The sequence below is a fragment of the Nicotiana tabacum genome, chromosome 8, assembly GCF_000715075.1.
Source record: "Nicotiana tabacum cultivar K326 chromosome 8, ASM71507v2, whole genome shotgun sequence".
NCBI classification, from domain to species: Eukaryota; Viridiplantae; Streptophyta; class Magnoliopsida; order Solanales; family Solanaceae; genus Nicotiana; species Nicotiana tabacum.
Window position 1 is genome coordinate 23,469,808 of NC_134087.1, and position 19,832 is coordinate 23,489,639.

General features: G+C 41.6%; 1 protein-coding gene across 1 annotated transcript; it reads right to left on the reverse strand.

Annotated features, from left to right (window-relative positions):
* Window positions 1-15,379: 15,379 nt before the first annotated feature.
* LOC142162999 (uncharacterized) lies at window positions 15,380-18,736 on the reverse strand. The gene is made up of 3 exons (XM_075220242.1): window positions 18,580-18,736; window positions 18,401-18,522; window positions 15,380-15,886 (listed from the first exon to the last, which is right to left on the reverse strand). Exons 1-3 carry the CDS (start codon window positions 18,734-18,736, stop codon window positions 15,380-15,382), a joined length of 786 nt encoding a protein of 261 aa, XP_075076343.1.
* Between the last annotated feature and the right edge of the window lie 1,096 nt (window positions 18,737-19,832).

Here is a 19,832-nt window from a genome sequence, read left to right on the forward strand (position 1 = left end):
CGATAAGTTCGAAATAACACCCTTTAAGGCCAAGGGCCTTCGCCAAAAAGAGAAGAGTTCGACCTCGATCAAACGATGACAGGTTACTATTTCGATAAGTTCAAAATAACACCCTTTAAGGCCAAAGGCCTTCGCCCAAAAGAGAAGATTTCGACCTCGATCGAACGACGACAGGTTACTATTTCGATAAGTTCGAAATAACACCCTTTTAGGCCAAGGGCCTTCGCCAAAAAAAGAAGAGTTCGACCTTAATCGAACGACGACGTATTACTATTTCGATAAGTTTGAAATAACACATTTTAAGGCCAAGGGCCTTCGCCAAAAAGAGAAGAGTTCAACCTTGATCGAACGACGACGGATTACTATTTCGATTAGTTCGAAATAACACCCTTTAAGTCTAAGGGACTTCGCCAAAAAGAGAAGATTTCGACCTCGATCGAACGATGATGGGTTACTATTTTGATAAGTTCGAAATAACACCCTTTAAGGCCAAGGGCCTTTGTAAAAAAAAAAGTTTGACCTTGATCGAATGATGACGGGTTACTATTTCAATAAGTTCGAAATAACACCCTTTTAGGCCAAGGGCCTTCACCAAAAAAAATAAGAGTTCGACCTCGATCGAACGACGACGGGTTACTATTTCGATAAGTTCAAAATAACACCATATAAGGCCAAGGGCATTCGCCAAAAAGAAAAGATTTCGACCTCGATCAATTGACGACAGGTTACTATTTCTATAAGTTCGAAATAACACCTTTTAAGGCCAATGGCCTTCGCCAAAAAGAGAAGAGTTCGACCTCAATCAAACTACGACGGGTTACTATTTTGATAAGTTTGGAATAACACCCTTTAAGGCCAAGGGCCTTCACCAAAAAGAGAAGATTTCGACCTCGATCGAACGACGACGGGTTACTATTTCGATAAGTTCGAAATAATACACTTTAAGGCCATGTGCCTTCGCAAAAAAAAATGAAGAGTTCAACCTCGATCGAGCGACGATGCGTTACTATTTCGATAAGTTCAAAATAACACCCTTTTAGGCCAAGAGCCTTCGCCAAAAAGAGAAGAGTTCAACCTCAATCAATCGACGACGGGTTACTATTTCGATAAGTTCGAAATAGTACCTTTTAAGGCCAAAGGCCTTCATCAAAAAGAGAAGAGTTCGACCTCGATCGAACGACGATGGGTTACTCTTTCGATAAGTTCGAAATAACACCCTTTAAGGCCTAAGCCTTCGCCAAAAAGTGAAGAGTTCGATCTCGATCGAACTACGACGGGGTACTATTTCGATAAGTTCAAAATACCCCTTAAGGCCAAGGGCCTCCGCCAAAAAGAGAAGATTTCGACCTTGATCGAATAATCATGAGGCACTATTTCGATTAGGTCGAAATACTTCTAAGTCCAAAAGCCATCAGAAGGAAAGAAAAACCGGGACTCGCCATACATGCGTCTATCTCGCACCAAAAGGAATAAACAGATGAAATAAAGGTGAAGTACAAGGCAAATAATGAAGAAAAGGCTCTCCTTTATACAAAGTCATTATGCGGACTATCATCGCTTACATATGGCCCAAGCCAACGATAAAAAAAGGGGGGGAAGAAACAACGACAACAAACGATGAACAAATATAAAAAACAACAACAAGCAACTGAAAGTAAGAACAGGCAAGGACAACATTCTTCATTTGACGGCATCACCGCAATCACCATCACCATCTCCAAGAAGCCCTCCATTACCATTACCCGCACCCATATTAGCTTCAGGCGTCGCCGCATCATACCCACAATTGATGCGAGGCTCCCCGCGCTTTCACTCGCACTTCTTCATAGGCAACCTCAGTCACCGTACCTGCCTCCCACAAACTCTTATATATATCCCGCTGGGCTTCGGCGTAAACCCAAAGCCCGTGCATATGGCGGGAAACAGCGGTGGAGGAAGACTCAATCTGAGCCAACAGTTGCCCATTTTTTGCCTCCAATGCCGCGACCCGATCTCCCAGAACCGATGCTTCTTGATCGATCTCGCTGATACGCTCCTCGAGCCTTGCCTTCATGAGGGTAGTTGTCGCTATCTCCACCTCCTATTTGGATTGGAGGACGCGGATGGTGTTGTCTAGGGTCGTCACCCTTGCCAAAGCCTCGAACCAAGCACTCTCGATGCTCTCCAACCCAGCGACCTTGTTCTCCAGCACTGTCAATTTCCCTATCCATTCCACGCTCATCATCTCGACCTTGATCAAGTTCTGATCCATCTCCGACTACATCGACCTCAATCTCTCTTGCAGATGCTCACATTCTGCGGCGACTCCCTTGCCCAACTCGAGCTCCTTGTCCTTAATTCGAAGTTGCTCCTCGAGCGCACTCTTGTTGCGGATAGCTTGCATCAACTCCTGGTCCCTTTTCTCCAACTCCTCACCAAGAGCTCGATTACCGGGGTTTATCCTCAGCCGCTCATGCATCTCGCGACACCTGTTGCGGTAGTGACGATACCTTTCCAACATCTTCAAGAAAATCTTGGCCCGAATGTTAGCCCTACGAATGCTTTCCACTTCCACCATATACGTCTGAAAAACGCAAAGACGGGGTTAGACTAGTATTTTCAAAGATGGCAAAGAAAAACAAAAGTAAAACGTAACGTACCCTTAAGCCCATAGTGGCCACCCCATCCATCAAATCAGCATCAGGAACGGACCGAAGGGCCGCATTTTCGGCTTCGGATCATAGCAGGCTGAACTGCGGTTCCAGATCCTCCCTATCGCCCAAGAGATTGACACCGGAAGGGATTTGGAAAATACGGGCCAAGCCCCCCACATGAACCACTGAGTGAGTAAGGCCCTCTTCAAACATCCTGATATCATCAGGGTCCAGGTCCAAATTAGATTCGTAGTCGTCGACTACCATGCCTTTTCCTTTTTCAGCAGCTGAAGAGGAAGCACGACCGACTGTAGAAGATGAAGGTACGTCTGAAATCATAAAGACGGCCCCGGAAGTTTGATTCTCCACCATGACATGTTGTTGGTCACCAAAAACAGCAGGAATTTCTGATTGAGCCGAGGCAATGGCCAGTTCCGTCCCTACGAGGGGTGCCACGACAACACCCTCTCTAGAGCCTGTTGTGGGAGAGTCGTCTAGATGAATTATTGTTGGTGGTGCAGTCTCAAACTCCACTCTTCGTCTCTTTGACAGCCCCTCCTCTTCCCTAGTAGATGGTGATTCATCGGTCGGGCGAACAATATCGGTCGGGACCTCGTCCTGAGAAGTGGCCCTCGCAGGAGTAATCAAGGCCGCAGACTCAACTGAAGCAGCCCTCAATAAGGCTCGGGCATTGGGTACCACGATAGGGTGAGCAGATGAGGCCAGTTAATGAAAAGCTAACGGAGGGGCCCTTACTCTCCGCACTCTCCCTGACATCAAGAAACGACACATAAGAAGATAAGCAAAAAGAGAAAGAACAGTAGACAGAAATGCCATCTTACCTGTAAGGGGCATGCGTCCGAACTTTTCTTGAAAGGTCGACCATGTGCGAATCCCCACTGTATGGGGAAGGATGGCACCCCCCCCATTCATGAATACCTTCGATAGGCGGAGGGGGAAATATCTCAGCTGCAAAGACATGATAAACGTTAGTACCGTAACAGAAAATGGTCGGGCGTCTCACCGACTAAAGATACAAAAATGTACGTGCAAAGTTCCACCTCTTAGGGAATCCCATCGGGTCCGTCACAATGTGCTCCGTCCGCACGTAAAAATAATTCTCGTAGAAATGACGATTGGTATTGTCATCCATTTTTACCACCAGACTCATCGACCCCTGAGGAATCATGTGAATTATCATACCGCGAATAAGTTGAGGAGTGAAGATGCTGATCATTTGGTCCAAAGTGACCTCACGACCGACAAGTTCTACGTACTTAAGTAGCATAAGGAATAACTTGTACAAATACGCAAAAGTTGGGTGGGACATACCTCATAAAAACGGCAAAACTCCACCACCAACAAAGGAAGAGGAAGTGTATACCCTATAAGAAAGGGGTAGGCGTAGAGCACGTAATACCCGGGGCGGTCGAAATGAACTATGTCGTTCCCCACTGTCGGTCGCATATCAACGTAATTGGGGATTCCCCACCTTTCTTTCAACTCTGCAATGTCCCTTTCTCTCATAATGGAGTGGACATATTCCGGTTCCGCCCCGACGCGAGTACTAAAGTCGGTCGACTCTCTTCTTGGGCGAGGCAAGATCTCAATCACTGATGGGTCCTCCTCATCTTCCACCGCATCTACCCCTCTGGCGGCCTGAGCAGCACTTTTTGGTACCAGATTAGTGACAGGAAGATTGTCGCAGGAAGAATTACCAGCCATTTTTATCAGAAAACACGCCGAAGAAATAATAAAAAGAAGGGATGAAAGTTTTCAATGAACAAGGGGGCAAGCAGAAATTTGAAGTATCAGAAAGAGAGTATATCTGCAGGATTCTCTCAAGTAAAAGATAAAGAAGTGTGTCAATCGAATGATAAGCTCCCTCTATTTATAAGAGACATAAATCCCCCCAGCACGAAACCCAAGAGTCGCCAATCGAATCTGATAGGAAACGAAATGTTTCAGTTACCTAGGAACGTGTGTAATAATGGCAGTCATCACGAAACAATGCTTTGATACCAAATGATTTTGGTTCCGAAACTGTCGCACGATCCATGGGAATTGACAGAACGCCGTCACTCCGCCAAAAACCCAAAAAATGTAACTAAGGAACGAAGAGTCATAAGTCAGATTTCTCTCGAATTCGTAACAATTATGATCTGTCTGCCGAGCCCGACAGAGGAAGGCCCCGACAGACGGAGGGACTAACTGTATTTGGTCAAAATCTGACTGTCGCGACCGAGCTGACAAACGTCCCGCCTAAGTAACCAGGCAGCGAAAGATAATATAGCCCCCTCCATATCTCCTCCCCGACATCTGACGAGTCGGCAAGAGCGGCGCTTAAAAGCACAACTAAGACACATTGGAGGCAAGAGGACGTCGAGCCAAGCAAAGGACAAGGGTGTCACGACTATATATAGCAAGGGAAAGCTTTCAACAAGGGGGCTGCTCCTCCTATCTCTCTCTAAAGCTAAAAAGCTCTCTTCTAGCCTTCTTGATAGAGAAGAATGAATCTCTAGAAAAATATGTAAAGTGGTGTCCTCATCGATTGATGAGAGACACAATATTGAATCTCAATAAGATCATTTACATTTCTATCATCCTACATGTTATCCATACTGCTAGCTCTTTGATCTGGAATTTATTATATCTGACTAAGATTTACCCCTTCATCTTTGATTGATTTGTTCAAAAAGGTTTCAATATCTTTTGGGTCAAACAGACACGTGTTATCCATTTGCAAGCAGTGGCGAAACTAGAAATTTGTTCTAGGGTGTTCAAACTTGAAATAAGTAAAAAAAAAAATCCCGACAAAAGGTGTTTAATATATGTTATATACCTCTAAAACCTAATATTTTACCTATATAAGCTTCGCCCATGTCTACAGGTATATTAATGTTTATTGGAACCAAAAGTAATGGAGCAGAGCCGAACCGATCTTCGTGCTACGTGAAGAAATGTTGAATGAAAGATAGCTCCAACGGATCCAAACGCAATGGTCATTTCGTACATTTATAAAACACATCAATAATGCTTGCAAGTTAAGTTGTTATTTACGTGCTATGAGTTAAAAGATTCAATTTATGTGATACTTTTTGGTTGTTCGTTTAAAAAATAAAATATATTTTTATATATAAAAATAATTTAAGATTTTACTCATTTTTATTCTTAATGGAAATACTTTTAATGTCACGCAAATTGAAAGTCACAAAAAAGGTTTTTATCCATTAAGCTTTTTAGACTACAAATTTAAAAAGTATTTATTTTTTAAAATTTCTTGTCGAGTGAAACTACACGACATAAATTAAAATGGAGAGAAAAATATTCATGAGAACATTTAATGTTATATGTATGGATTCAATTGAATTAAGAAATTCTTAGCAGGGATTAAGGAGTGCTTCCCTTACGTTTCCGTTTTGGATATAGATTTTTGCTTTTTAAAAAAAAAAAATTGAAAACATTAGTTGTTCATGAAATTTTATCAATTTTTTTTAAAGAAACAATTTTACTTTCCAAAAATTGGTTTGGAATAGTTTACAGGGGAAATCATTTCTTTCACTCACAAAACTTCAACATTATTTCAAGTAAAATGTAAGTCCAAACATAATTTTAATTTTCAAAAATTATTTTCCAACATAACTTTAAAAATTCTTTTTTTGTCAAATTTCAACCAAATTTATATTCAAATATTAGCTAGATTATTTGGGTTCAACTATCACGATCTTTTGTTGATCTTTTTCTTTCATTTTAATTGATCTTTAAATACATTAAAAAAAAGGAAAAAGAAAAAAAAATATAGAAAAGTCATGGTTGGTACGAAACTATAAATTATCCTAAAATTGAACGCAATAAATTCCTCTTACAACAACAGCAGTTGAATACTAGAAAGTAGATTTAAAATCAGGATTCTTGGGCGGTCAGAAGATTCTGTGTGAATCGTGACCGTTTGATTAGAGACAGGGAGGTCTCTTTTCCGTGAGCCGACAGTACTACTTTAGTCTTTACATTGAAAGCGATAAGCAGAAAGATAGAACAAGAAGCTTTTCTTCACAGATTCAATGCTCCTCCTTCCCGCTTTAAGATTAACACTTTATTTATTTTAAATAAATATTATTTAAAAAATTATATTCTATAATTACCTTTTAATATTTATAGTAAAATATATAATTTTGGTTACTTTCTAACCCTTTGGGTAGGGGTAAGGTCTGCGTACATGCTACCCTCCCCAGACCCCACTTGTGGGATTTTCCTGGGTTGTTGTTGTTGTTGGTTACTTTCTACCGTTAAGCCACTAAATACACTATTCAGTTACACTATTTTCTTTTTCTCTCTACTTTGATACATGTCATTCTCTTCCATCGTTCCCCGAAAATACTCAATCTCAATCCAACGAAAAACCCTAGCTCTTCCTTTGGTGGTAAGACCTAGTTGTGTTCCTAGAATTAAAGAATCGTTTGATGGTGCCGGAGTTTGAGGTGGAAAGCACCCTTTTGAAATTCTACAGACTGGCCTAAAGATTGTTATCTTTTCCTCTGTCACCCACTTTCCGGGAAAATTATTCAGCTTACATCCATCGAAACCTTTCCCTATGTTAACGGTGTCATCCATAACTTTTCAATCAAATTAGAAGCTCTGGTATTCAATTAATCGTGATGAAGAAGAAGATTTTTATTAATATATTTCAATGTATTTTCAACGTATCAAGCTTTATTTTCATGTATTTCATTGTATTTATTGTCTTTTTTTCATTGTAATTCAATGTATCTCGCTGTATTCCATGTATTTTATTGTGTTCATGTCTTTTTTTCATTGTATTTCAATGTATCCCGCTATATTCTATGCATTTCATTGTATTCACTGTCTCGCTATATGCCATGAATGTATTCATATATTTTTTTAATTAATACTCCCTCCGTTTCAATTTATGTGAACTTATTTCCTTTTTGGTTCGTTTCAAAAAGAATGACCCCTTTCTAAATTTGGAAACAATTTAGCTTAAACGCACAATTCTACCCTTAATGAGAAGCTTTTATAACCAACAAATACACTAGGCCCCTTTTGACTTGTTTAGGACCACAAATTCCAAAAGCCTTCATTATTTCTTAAACTCCGTGCCCAGTCAAACAGGTTCACATAAATTGGAACGAAGGGAGTATAATTTATGTATTCAGATGTATTATATAATTTGCTATATTTTTGGGGTATTTTTTAGTTTAGAATCTTTTTTATATCTGGAAATACAAAATTTGTGTGTTATAATTGAGTTTGTTGAGTTATATTAGGAGTCTATTATGTTAATTGATTCACTTCCCATTTAAAAACAATGTAATCTCTTGTTTCACGCAGTGAATACAGTTGAATACAATAATTTGTCCAGCTGTAATCTCATGTTTCACGCCATGAATACAGTCGAATACACTCGAATACAACAACTGATTAACTAGACTTCCCTGATTCACGCTGATTTTTGCTACTGTATTCATGAATACAATAGCTTAAATACATCTAATACATCAAATAACAACAGAAAACGTATCTACAATCCGTAATATAGCAAATGATATCTATAGATAGCTAATTACCACTAAAAGATACTGCTTTACGAAAATTTCTCTTATAATTTCTCCATTTTTGATGGGTCGAGTTCAAGCACTAAGAGAGTCGGGTTAGAATAGTATTGGCTATGTGAATAAAGTCCTACGATGATATAGCTCATAAAGTTGAGAGATTATGTATAAGGTGTAGGGATTTTTTTAATGGTACGAGACGTTTTGAAAAAAATCATACGGGCTTAGTCCAAAATAGATAATATTAGACCATATTAAAAATATTTTTGGCCCGATTGAATCCAACAACAAGTAGTAGAGTCCATGTTCAGCAAGACAAGTATGACGATGGCAGAGTGACGCACTCGGACCTTACAAGATCAAAGACGCACACGAACAAGAATAAGTTAGTTGTAGGCTTCGGTTGCCGTGATACTCAAACGATGCGGGTGGCATACAGTGAATCTCAAAAATTCACCCATGGATCGTGGTAGTGGGACATATGAAACTTAATTCGAGGAAGAGATTATTAGGTGTGCGAATAAAGTTTCGGACCATATCGCATCATGTTAAGAGTATCTTTGAGCTGGTTGAATTCACCACCAAGAATAAAGAAATTCCTTATAGAAAGCGTTTTTGCCATACGCGATGCAAATTTGAATAGATCATATTAGTGAATTTCATTCATATCCGGATAAGTTGAAAATAAAAAAGGAGGAGGACATCATCCAAAAAGCTATACATTAAGAAGTTCTACAGCTTCAAAAGTCAAGCAAGCATTTGAACTTTTGTCTAAAGTTCAACACCTGTTCAGTAAAAGCTTTTCTGCATTCAATGGATGGACATTTATTTTGCCCATGAAGTATCCTTCATGCATGTTCATCTGACAACAAACTTTTCTTCTTTTCTTTTTTTCGTTTCAAAAGAGAGATATTAATATATATCATATAATAAGACGTATAAGGACATAATACGACACAAATATTCTCAAGACAAGAGTGTAAAATTGTCCTAGCTTCTGTTGTAGGTAATTGCAATTCTTGAGCCTGTTTGGACATAAGGAATTTTTCCCTTTTTTCCAATTTTTTTTACTTTTTTCCGAAATCAGTGTTTGTTCATAAAATTTTTAATTTTCACTTGAAGATCGAAAATTTTAAAAACTCCAAAAAGTTATCTTTTAAAATTTTCACTTAAATCACTCACAAAACTTCAAAAACAACCCAAAATTATATTCTTGTACAAACACAACTCTAAAGTTCAAATACCATTTTCACTTGAAAAATTTTCCCCCTATTTTGGAATTTTACAATTCTTATGTCCAAACGCCTTATTAATGTGTCACTCGAATTTTTTCTTTTCATGTTGTTTACTATTTTGATTAGGGCTATCAAATTTGGCCCACGCCCAAATGACCCTCCCAACTCGTCCAAGGTTGGGCTGGTTATTGACTCGTCCATTTATTAAACTTAACCCATCTTGACCTAATCCATCTCAACCCATTTAAAGTTGAGCTAATTTTTAGCCCAAATTGATCCATGAGTAACTTTATCAAAATATCTTGTTAAAATAGCACGGGCTAGCCAGTTTTCGGACTGGTCATTCAAAAATTACCAGTGTTTGCAAATTCATTGAAAAATAGCCACTATTTTGCTTAAATAAGGATCGGTCCAGCATAATATATTGGAGATCGGTGCACCCGTATATGAACTTCCAACATATTATGCTGGAACTCCAACACGCGGAAAGTTTCAGTATAATATACTGGAGATTAGAGTACATGTGTATGAATTTCCAGCATATTATACTGGACTGGTATATTATGCTGGAACTCCATTATAATATGCTGGAGTTCCAGTATACTTATGTTGGAACTCCATTATAATATACTGGAGTTCTAGTATACTTATGCTGGAACTCTAGTATATTGTGATGGAGTATTTTCCGAATTTTGAACAGTATTTTCGTTCAGATTTATCTTTACATGAAAAGTGGTTAAATTTCGATTACTTTTGAAACTGTGGCTATTTTTGAATGGTCACTTGTAAATCTGAAAATTTTTAAATTTCTCCCAAATATCTTAGAAAGTCTTATTTTTAGCCCAACCTACTCAAAATTGGGCTGGTTATTGACCCGTCCATATTTTTTGTTTTATATGTTATATGTGATCATAACAAAAGAAAAAAAGTCTTAGTTAGTAATTATATAATTTATAAGAAAATAACACATGTTAATTAAAGCTTAATAAGAGTTGGGTGGGTTGGATTATGACCCGAATTTTAGCCTATCTTGACTCAACCCATCTTAACCCAAGTAACTTTTGGGCGGGTCAAATTATTGACTCAACCCATTTTGACCCAACCCGCCCATTTGATACCCATAATTTTGATGTATGTATAACTTTTTCTCTCTCTAATTTAGCTATTTTGGGAGTGACGGCATTGCCCATTAAGCCGTAAAAATTTACTCGTATTTGGTGTTTATTTTAAACCACTCAAGTCTCTCTCTATAGTCTATATATAACGTACGATACCTGCCAGTAGGTATGCATGTATTATTTGGCAGCTAAAACTACGACTCACGTGTGAACACACTGTTGTTCCAAATTAACGAGCATAATCTAATAGTTTATGATGCTGATTTTAATTAGTTTTTGCAAATAGCAATCGCCTCCATGATCTGCGAGTCTTCTTTCTGGGTCACCACCGTTTGACTCACAAGATATCGAGACCTATTTGGACAAATCAATCAAAAGTAAAGGGATAAATCTTAGCCAAGTATAATAATCTCTAGATTGAAAGAGGGGGTAAGGAGAAGACGAATAGTAAGATTGTTTTATCGATCTGAATCAGTAAAATCCTTTCAAGAAAACTTCTCGTTCATAAGTAGAATTAGAGCAAATATTCTCCAAATCCCTTTTTTTACAAGGTTATTGTCCTCTATATATACAAGGAGCGAAACCCTTCTAAGCTGTAAAAGACAAGTTACAAGGAATATTCGAAGGAATATTCCTAATGTCCCCTAATGGGCCTGCACTATTACAAGGGTCGTACAGTCTCTTGTTTGCCTTAAGGTCGTCTGCCACAGGGCATCAAGTCAAGGAGACCCCGTCATTCATTGTACTCGTCGTTAGCCGTGATTGGTCAAATTTGGACCCGTACAGTTAGTCCCTCCGCATATTGGGGTTGCAACCGGGTGCATCCTTGATGAGCGGACATCATGCGTTCCTATGGAGAAATTTTAACCTTCGAGGCATTACGACATGGCCAATGGGGAACGGTCAGCGTACTTAGAAAGACACCGGGTAATACATTTTACCGGGAAATGATGTCAGCTTCACATGCATCATCATTACGCATGTTTTCGAGACATGAGTTGATGGATTATTGCTTCGATTCTAGCGCTAATCTGTGACCTTCCTCTTCGATTCTGGCGCCACCCAACCCTATAAATAGGTGGAGGATTTGTATTTTCGAAAGTTCTTGGCCATTTCACACCTGATAACCTCCCTTTATTTCTCCGAGCTTGCACTAATACCTTTCTGATTCTTCTTCTCACATTCTTCATTCACAGCTTCTTCCTCCTTCTTATTTTTTGTATTAATACCTCTTTGAACGAAAGCATTCCAAGGTCACATCGTTCTCATAAAGAGGCTCCCGAGGCTACCCCATTGTCTACGGTGCCCCCTTCAAGCGGTGAAGATACGGTGGTAGAAGAGGGTGACAGTCTCCCTACGGCAGAGAAGTTATTGCCAAGACACCCCAAGTCTCAAAGTGACTTCCTCAAAGATCCCCCTCATACTCCTGCCCCCGTACTTTCTAAGATAGAGCAGGTTCATATTGACGCTCTTCGTATAAAGTATGGCATTCCCGCTCACGTTGACATGATTCCGGCGGGAGGAGATTTTGTAGAGTTCCAAAGACTTGGGTACTGCACTTTCTATGAGTACCCTTTCATGATTGGCTAACTTTTCCTCTATTCCCCTTAGCGGAAGAGCTCTGTAGGTTCTACCAAGTTTGTCCGGCACAACTTTTGCCGTATACTCTTAAGGTGCTTCTGCTGTTGACCAAGTATGCGGAGTTGGCGGAATGTAATGTTTCTATCCACCACCTTTTGCACCTATTCTCACCTAGCTTCCACAGAGGTACCATGGTGCATTTGAGGCACCGTGGCATGAAAGGGTTGGTGGTCGGGACGGACGACTGAGTAAGTCGTAAGTTTTGGTACAAGTACTTCTTTGTCAAGATTGAACATATCGTTTCTGACTCCGCCAGGTTCCTAGAGCGATGGAACGAGACTCGTAAGTGTCGCCACTTGTTTTATTCTTCCTTCGTCTGTATTCATTATAAAGTTTGTTTACTTATCGTTTGCAGCTATGGGGCATCCGCCCCGCCCTATTGCGGGCATAAGGGATTGAGTAGCCCATTTGTTACCCTATGTAGCGGAAACCCGAGATTGTCCTTCCTTCGTAAAGCATTACGGCCCTAAAGTTCCAACTGGTGAGTGTTTTCCCCTTACCACTTTGTTGGTTATATATCGTCGTTCATTAATTCGACTTCTTCGTGATGGCAGGTCGACGAGCTTCCAAGCGGAGGGCGCCAGTCCCCGTATTTCGACAGGCCGTTGCATCGCGGATGCGCATTTTATTTTGAGTGAATCTGTTCGAGAGGGTCGTCCTCAACCTGTTCAATTATAGGGTCCCTCTCGGGTCGTGGTCGTGAGGGATGAGGCTTCTTCAGTATCGACCCCACACCTCCTGGACGAGTCTTCCAACGGGGATGAGCCGTTGTCAATAAAAAGGAGAAGAATGGAGCTTGGGAAGGGTGTGGTTGTGGACGCTGATAGAAGTAGGGAGTTGCAGATGGCACTTGTACCCACATTTATGGCCGACGCCATTTTATCTGGTAGATCTCCTCAAACTAAAGTTTACCTTGGAGCCAACTCCGTACGTTCTGTCGAGGGCGGCGCATCGTCCAGCGTTGGAGGTCGTCGCGTCGAGGGCGAAGGCTCAGGTTTAGATGTCGACCCGGAGGACGTCAATGAGTTTGTAGGTCGCCATACTCACGTGGAGGTTAGAGTGAAGGGGTCTAATCGTCACATAGTCATCCCAGAGGACTATAACGTATTGTCGAATTGTGAGCAAGTGGCGTCTGTTTTAGCTCCTCTATGTGATGCCCCTGAAAACGAGGTGCTCAAAGCGATGAGTGATGTGGCATTGTCTCAGAACGTCACCGGTATGGCCTTGTAGGTAGGTGCCTTTCTTTTCTTTTTCGTTGTTAGGCTTGTGCGGTGGTTGTCGACCTGTGTTTTGTTTTTAAATCCTCTTTTTATTTTGTGCTAGACCCTCATCATGGAGACCGAGCACGAGCATCGGGAGAGGAAGAGGACGGCCGTCTACGGGAAGATGTCGTCCAAATACCAACAGTATTATGCTAAGCACCGTGCGATGGCTGATATTTACAATCAGGATAACTGAGTTTCAGTTATTTCGCAAAGGGCTCAAATAAAGGGAGGACCGATTGGAGCGCAAGATCGAAGAGCTGAGGGAGCGGGACGAGGAGCTTGTGAAGGCTGTCGCCCGTAATAGTGAACTTGAGGCCTCCCTTAAGGTGAAGGAGGACGAGCTCGAGTTGAGCAGGGGGGTGATGGACGAGAATATCGAGTTTGACCGGTGAACTGAGTGCGAAGGCGGTGGAGATTGAGGGACTTAAGGGCGAGCTGAACATCGATGCTGATAAGCTGGCGGCAACTATTTCTGGAATGACGTCTTTGGAGAATGCCCTCCGTGTTTGTAAGTCAGAGCTAGTTGAGGAGAAGGAGGCCTCTAGTCTTAAGGTCGCGGGGTTTGAAGGGCGTGTTAGGGAGTTGGAGGTAGAGCTATGGGCAGGTGGCCTTGCTGAGAGCGGAGGATGCACATCGACGCTCTCAACCTTCTACGTCTCGTGCCTCGGCCGACCCGGTTGTTCCTCATTGTTTATATGAGTTATGGGTTCTAGCTGAGGCTCGGATTGACGTGTACAAGGCTTTCCGCGCCGAGAGGAGGGCAAATGAAGCGAAATTTCAAACTGTGCATGCCGAAGCTCATGCAGCTCGTAAGGCATGCGGGTACGACCCTCTTACACCTGATGGAGATGACATCAATTCTGATGATGCGAACTGCCTTGCTTCAAACTCTTGGTATGAGGATGCTTACCCCCTAGGGGTGATGTGTAATCTTTTGTTCGTACTTACTTTGGTCTTGGGGCTTCTGTAGGGGCATATTTGAGCCCGTTTGTAAGGACGAATGTAAATAATATTTTGATGCAATGTGGAATTTTATTTTGTCGATTTGTTGGTGTTCTTTGCAGTGTTTATGGTATCCTAGATACTTGTCGAGCTTATTGAGTCGATTAAGCTTTTGGGCAAGGATGATTCCCTGCCTTTTTTTGCGATGGCCATGGCTATTGGGATACTGCTTCGAACTATCGTCAAAGTATGATCCCGTCATAGTTTGAACGAGGTCGAACTCATATTTTCATCGATGGCCTTGGCCATTGGGATGTTACTTCGAACTATCATCGAAGTAGGATCCCGTCGTAGTTTGAACGAGGTCGAACTCATATTTTCGTCGATGGCCTTGGCCATTGGGATGTTGCTTCGAACTGTCGTCGAAGTAGGATCCCATCATAGTTCGAACGAGGTCAGACTCATATTTTCATCGATGGCCTTGGCTGTTGGGATGTTGCTTCGAACTATCGTTGAAGTAGGATCCCGTCATAGTTCGAACGAGGTCGGACTCATATTTTCGTCGATGTCCTTGGCCATTGGGATGTTGCTTCGAACTGTCATCAAAGTAAGATCCCGTCGTAGTTCGAACGAGGTCAAACTCATATTTTCGTTGATGGCCTTGGCCATTTCACTTTGGAGGTTTGATCGTATTCCCATTAGAATCACATGTCGACTCTGTACATACAATGTAAATTTGATTATCTTCTTGTAAGAATCACATGTCTACTCTGTACATGCAGTGGAGATTTGATTATCTATATCCAGTCCCTTCATTACTCCGTTCCGGAGATCATGTCGACGGGCGGGGTAATGAACAATACTTTGAACCTCGAGACGTCTCCTTGCCACCTCATTAAAAACCTCACCGAGAAAACTTGATTGGGACAAAACCCGAACGAGGGAAAAAGAGCACGACTTAGGTGGAGCCTTCTTTCAGAAGTGGAAGTATTTGAGATGGGCGACATTCCAGTTGTTTTGGAGTAATTTTCCCTCCATTGTTTCCAACTGGATTGCTCTTTTGTTTGCTGCGGCTGTGATTTTGTATGGTCCATCCCAGTTTGTTCCCAGTTTTCCCTCATTAGGGTCTTTCGCTGCTTGCATTTTAGCCTTGATAACGTAATCTCCAACTTTGAGCGGTCGTACTTTGGCCTTCTTATTGTAGTACCTTTCTACTTGTTGCTTTTGGGATACCATTCTTATGTGGGCCATGTCTCTCCGTTCTTCGACTTCATCCAGATCTTGCAGCCTACTTTCGTCGTTGCTCGGTCCGCTCTCGTTGGAGTATCTCAAACTAGGCTCTCCGACCTCAACGGGTATAACTGTGTCAATCCCGTAGACTAGTGAATATGGTGTCTCCCCTGTGCTGGTTTTTGGTGTGGTGTGGTATGCCCATAATACTTCCAATAGCAGTTCAGGCCATAGCCCTTTGGCGTCTTCAAGCTTCTTTTTCAATATATTCAGTATTATTTTATTGTAGGATTTGACTTGACCATTACCGGCAGGATGATATGGCGTGGAAAGTATTCATTTGATGTGCCATTTTTCGAAAAACTCGATCGTTTTCCTTCCGACAAATTGAGGCCCGTTGTCGCAGCTGATTTCATTGGGGATGCCAAAATGGCATATTATGTTTTTCCATATAAACGCGATGACCTCTTGCTCACGTATCTGAGTGTATGCACCTGCTTCCACCCATTTAGAAAAGTAGTCAGTTAAAACCAAAAGGAAACGTACCTTACCTTGTCCGACTGGGAGGGGTCCGACTATATCCATCCCCCACTTTATGAACGACCATAGTGAAGTGACGGAGCGAAGGAGTTCCCCGGATTGATGTATCATAGGGGCATATTTCTGGCACTGTATCATAGTACCTTACCTTACCATAGGTGCGAAGGAAACGTACTATATCATAGTACCTTACCTTGTTCACATCTCCTGACGTAGTCCGTAGCTTCTTTTTTCATGGTGGGCCAGTAGTATTCGGCGCGGATAAGGCATTGGACGAGGGCGCAATTTCTCATGTGGGAGCCGCAGTGGCCTTCGTGTACTTCTTCCAGTACTCGTCTTGTTGGTTTGGCCCAAGGCATTTGTCCAGGGGGCCATCGAACGTTCTTTTGTAGAGATCACCGTTTACAAGGCTGTATCTGGCTGCCTGTATCCGAAGCTTTTTGGCTTCTTTCTTATCCTGCGGGAGCGTTTCGTCCTGCAAATATGCTATAAGGCGGTTGCGCCAGTCTCAAGTCAGGCTTATAGAATGTACCTCGACGTGGTCTATTGCAGAATGGAGGAGGGTGACCACGTTTTCCTTGTTGATATTTTTGGTGGCTGCCACTGGCTTGGCGAGGCCGTCTGCTTTGATATTCTGTGTCGTGGGTATTTGGTCGAGGCGACATTCATCGAATTCGTGCAACAGTTTGTGAATTTCTGACTGGTACTTTTGTAGTCTCTGTTCTTTGATTTGGAAAGTCCCAGTGACTGGGTTCACCACGAGTTGAGAGTCGCAATGTAGGACGAGTCGTCGGGCACCGTATTTGAGGGCTAATTTCAATCCTGTAATCACAGCTTCATACTCGGCCTCGTTGTTAGTCATCTCGGGGCATCGTATAGACTAGCGAATTACTTTGCCTGTAGGAACTTCGAGGACGAGTTCCACTCCAAATCCCAAGGCATTAGAAGCATCGTCGGTGTAGAGGATCCAGAGGTCGATGTGTGCGGAAGCATAGAGCGCTTCTTGCTCTACTTCAGGCAATATTTTCGCGCTGAAATAAGCGACGAAATCGGCGAGCACCTGCGACTTAATGGCTGTTCGCAGTTGGTATGTTATATCGTGATCGCTTAGTTCTATGGCCCATTTGGCAAATCTACCCAATAACTTGGGTTTGTGTAGGATACCCCTTAGGGGGAAGGTTGCCACCACTTTTATGGGGTGACATTGAAAATATAGTCTAAGCTTTCGTGAAGCTACGACTAATGCCAAAGCTAGTTTTTCAAGGTGAGGGTACCTTGTTTCGGCATCGATTAAGGTTTTGCTGACATAGTAAATCGGAGATTGCGTACCTTCGTTTTCGCGGACCAAGACTGTGCTTATAGCGACTTCGGAGACCACCAGATACACAAATAGACATTCACCTGGGTCTGTCTTGATGAGTAGGGGTGGCAAAGATAGATACATTTTCAGTTTTCTCAGGGCGTCAACGCATTCTGCATTCCATTGCAGTCCGCGGTCTTTCCTTTGCACATTGAAGAATTTATGGCATCTATCCGATGATCGTGAAATGAAGCATAACAGGGCGGCTATTCGTCCTATTAATTTCTACACCTACTTTTTGTTGGTTAGTACCTCTGTATTCCTTCGATGGCTCTAATCTGGTCCGGGTTGACCTCGATACCCCTTTGTGACACTAGAAAACCAAAGGAACTTTCCTGAAGTTACGTCGAAGGAGCATTTTTCGGGATTCAGCTTCATCCGTATTGCCTCAATATCTCGAAGGCCTCCTTCAGATGGCCAATGTGATCCTCTTTCTTTGTCGATTTTACTAGCATGTCATCGATGTAAACCTCCATGGTCTTGCCGAGTTGTTCTTTGAACATCTTGGTGACTAACCTTTGATATGTCGCCCCTGCATTCTTGAGTCCGAACGGCATTACCTTGTAGCAGTATGTTCCTCGGTGAGTGATGAAAGTGGTCTTTTTTTGATCTTCTTCAGCCATTAAGATTTGGTTGTAACCGGAATAGGCGTCCAAAAAGATCAGTAGTCCGTGCCCCGCTGTTACGTCGATGAGCTGATCGATGTGCGGTAACGGAAAGAAATCTTTCGGGAATTCTTTGTTCAGGTCGGTGAAGTCAACACACATCCGCCATTTCCCGTTCTTCTTTTTTACCATGACCACATTGGCGACCCATTAGGGGTATTTCGACTCTCTGATGGAACCATTGGCGAGTAATTTATCAACCTCCTTGTTGACCGCCTCATTGATGGCGGCATTGAACTTTCTCCTTAGTTGTCGTACCGGAGGGTAAAAAGGATCAACGTTCAGCCTGTGTGTGGCGATATCCCTTGGGATTCCTGACATATCTGAGTGGGAAAAGGCAAACAAATCGAAGTTGTTAGTTAAGAACTCACGATATTTACCTGGTTCCGAGAGGTTGTGTCCGACATAAGCCTTTTTCGTGCTATTGGTATTGTTCAGTTGAACGGAATCAAGATCTTCTATGGTTGCTTTGCAAGCTTCTATGACGTCCGGGTCTTTGATGGCTTCTACTTGCGCGTCGGGTGTGGTTCCCGGCATGGCTGATTCCTGCCATTGTCGGCCTTTATGAAGCTAAAGAAAAGTGATTATTTCTTTCAAGAATCTAGATGAAAACTACGATTACAGCTATAGAAATCCCCACAGACGGCGCCAAATTGTTTGACTCACAAGATATGGGGATCTTTTTGGACAAATCAATCAAAAGTAAAGGGGTAAATCTTAGCCAAGTAGAATAATCTCTAGATTGAAAGAGGGGTAAGGAGAAGAAGGATAGTAAGATTGTTTTATCGATCTGAATCAGTAAAATCCTTTCAAAAAAACTTCTCGTTCATAAGTAGAATTAGAGCAAATATTCTCCAAATCCCCCTTTTTACAAGGTTATTGTCTTCTATATATACAATGAGCGAAACTCTTCTAAGCTGTAAAAAACAAGTTACAAGGAATATTCCTAATGTCCCCTAATGGGCCTGCACTATTACAAGGGTCGTACAGTCTCTTGTTTGCTTTAAGGTCGTCTGCCACAGGACATCGAGTCAAGAAGACCCCGTCATTCGTTGTACTCGTTGTTGGTCGTGATTGGTCAAATTTGGACCCGTACAACTACTACTGAGGATCCCTTAATATTAAATAGGTCGTCTGCTGGTTCGTGGCGATAAAACCTTTACCCAGTGAAATCATATGTATTTCTTACCAGATTTTTCTGCCCCACTTTGATATCAAGATATATTTGAAGTAGGCATTTGCTTTTAATTAAGAAAAACAAATAGTCAGTTTAATGAATATTAATTCGATCAAATAAAATTTCAAAATGGAACGAGAGCTAGAATTATTCAAAGCATTCTTTGCATCACTCTTAGCTTTTATAAGCAGATGCGATCTTGATTGGTCCATTAAAAAAATCGCAGCGTGGAGGGAAGCAAATTGTTCTTATCCAATTTCTGAATAATTAATCAATAAAATTAACAATGATTTTGTCAGTTTTGCAATTAATTAAGTCTAAGCTAAATTAGGTGATCCAATATATAGCTAGTATAGTGCTAATGTACAGGTGCGTAATTATGCTACCCATTATATATATAGTAGGTCATAGGATAATGAGTTGTAGTGAATATAATAACATTTTGTGGAATCGGAT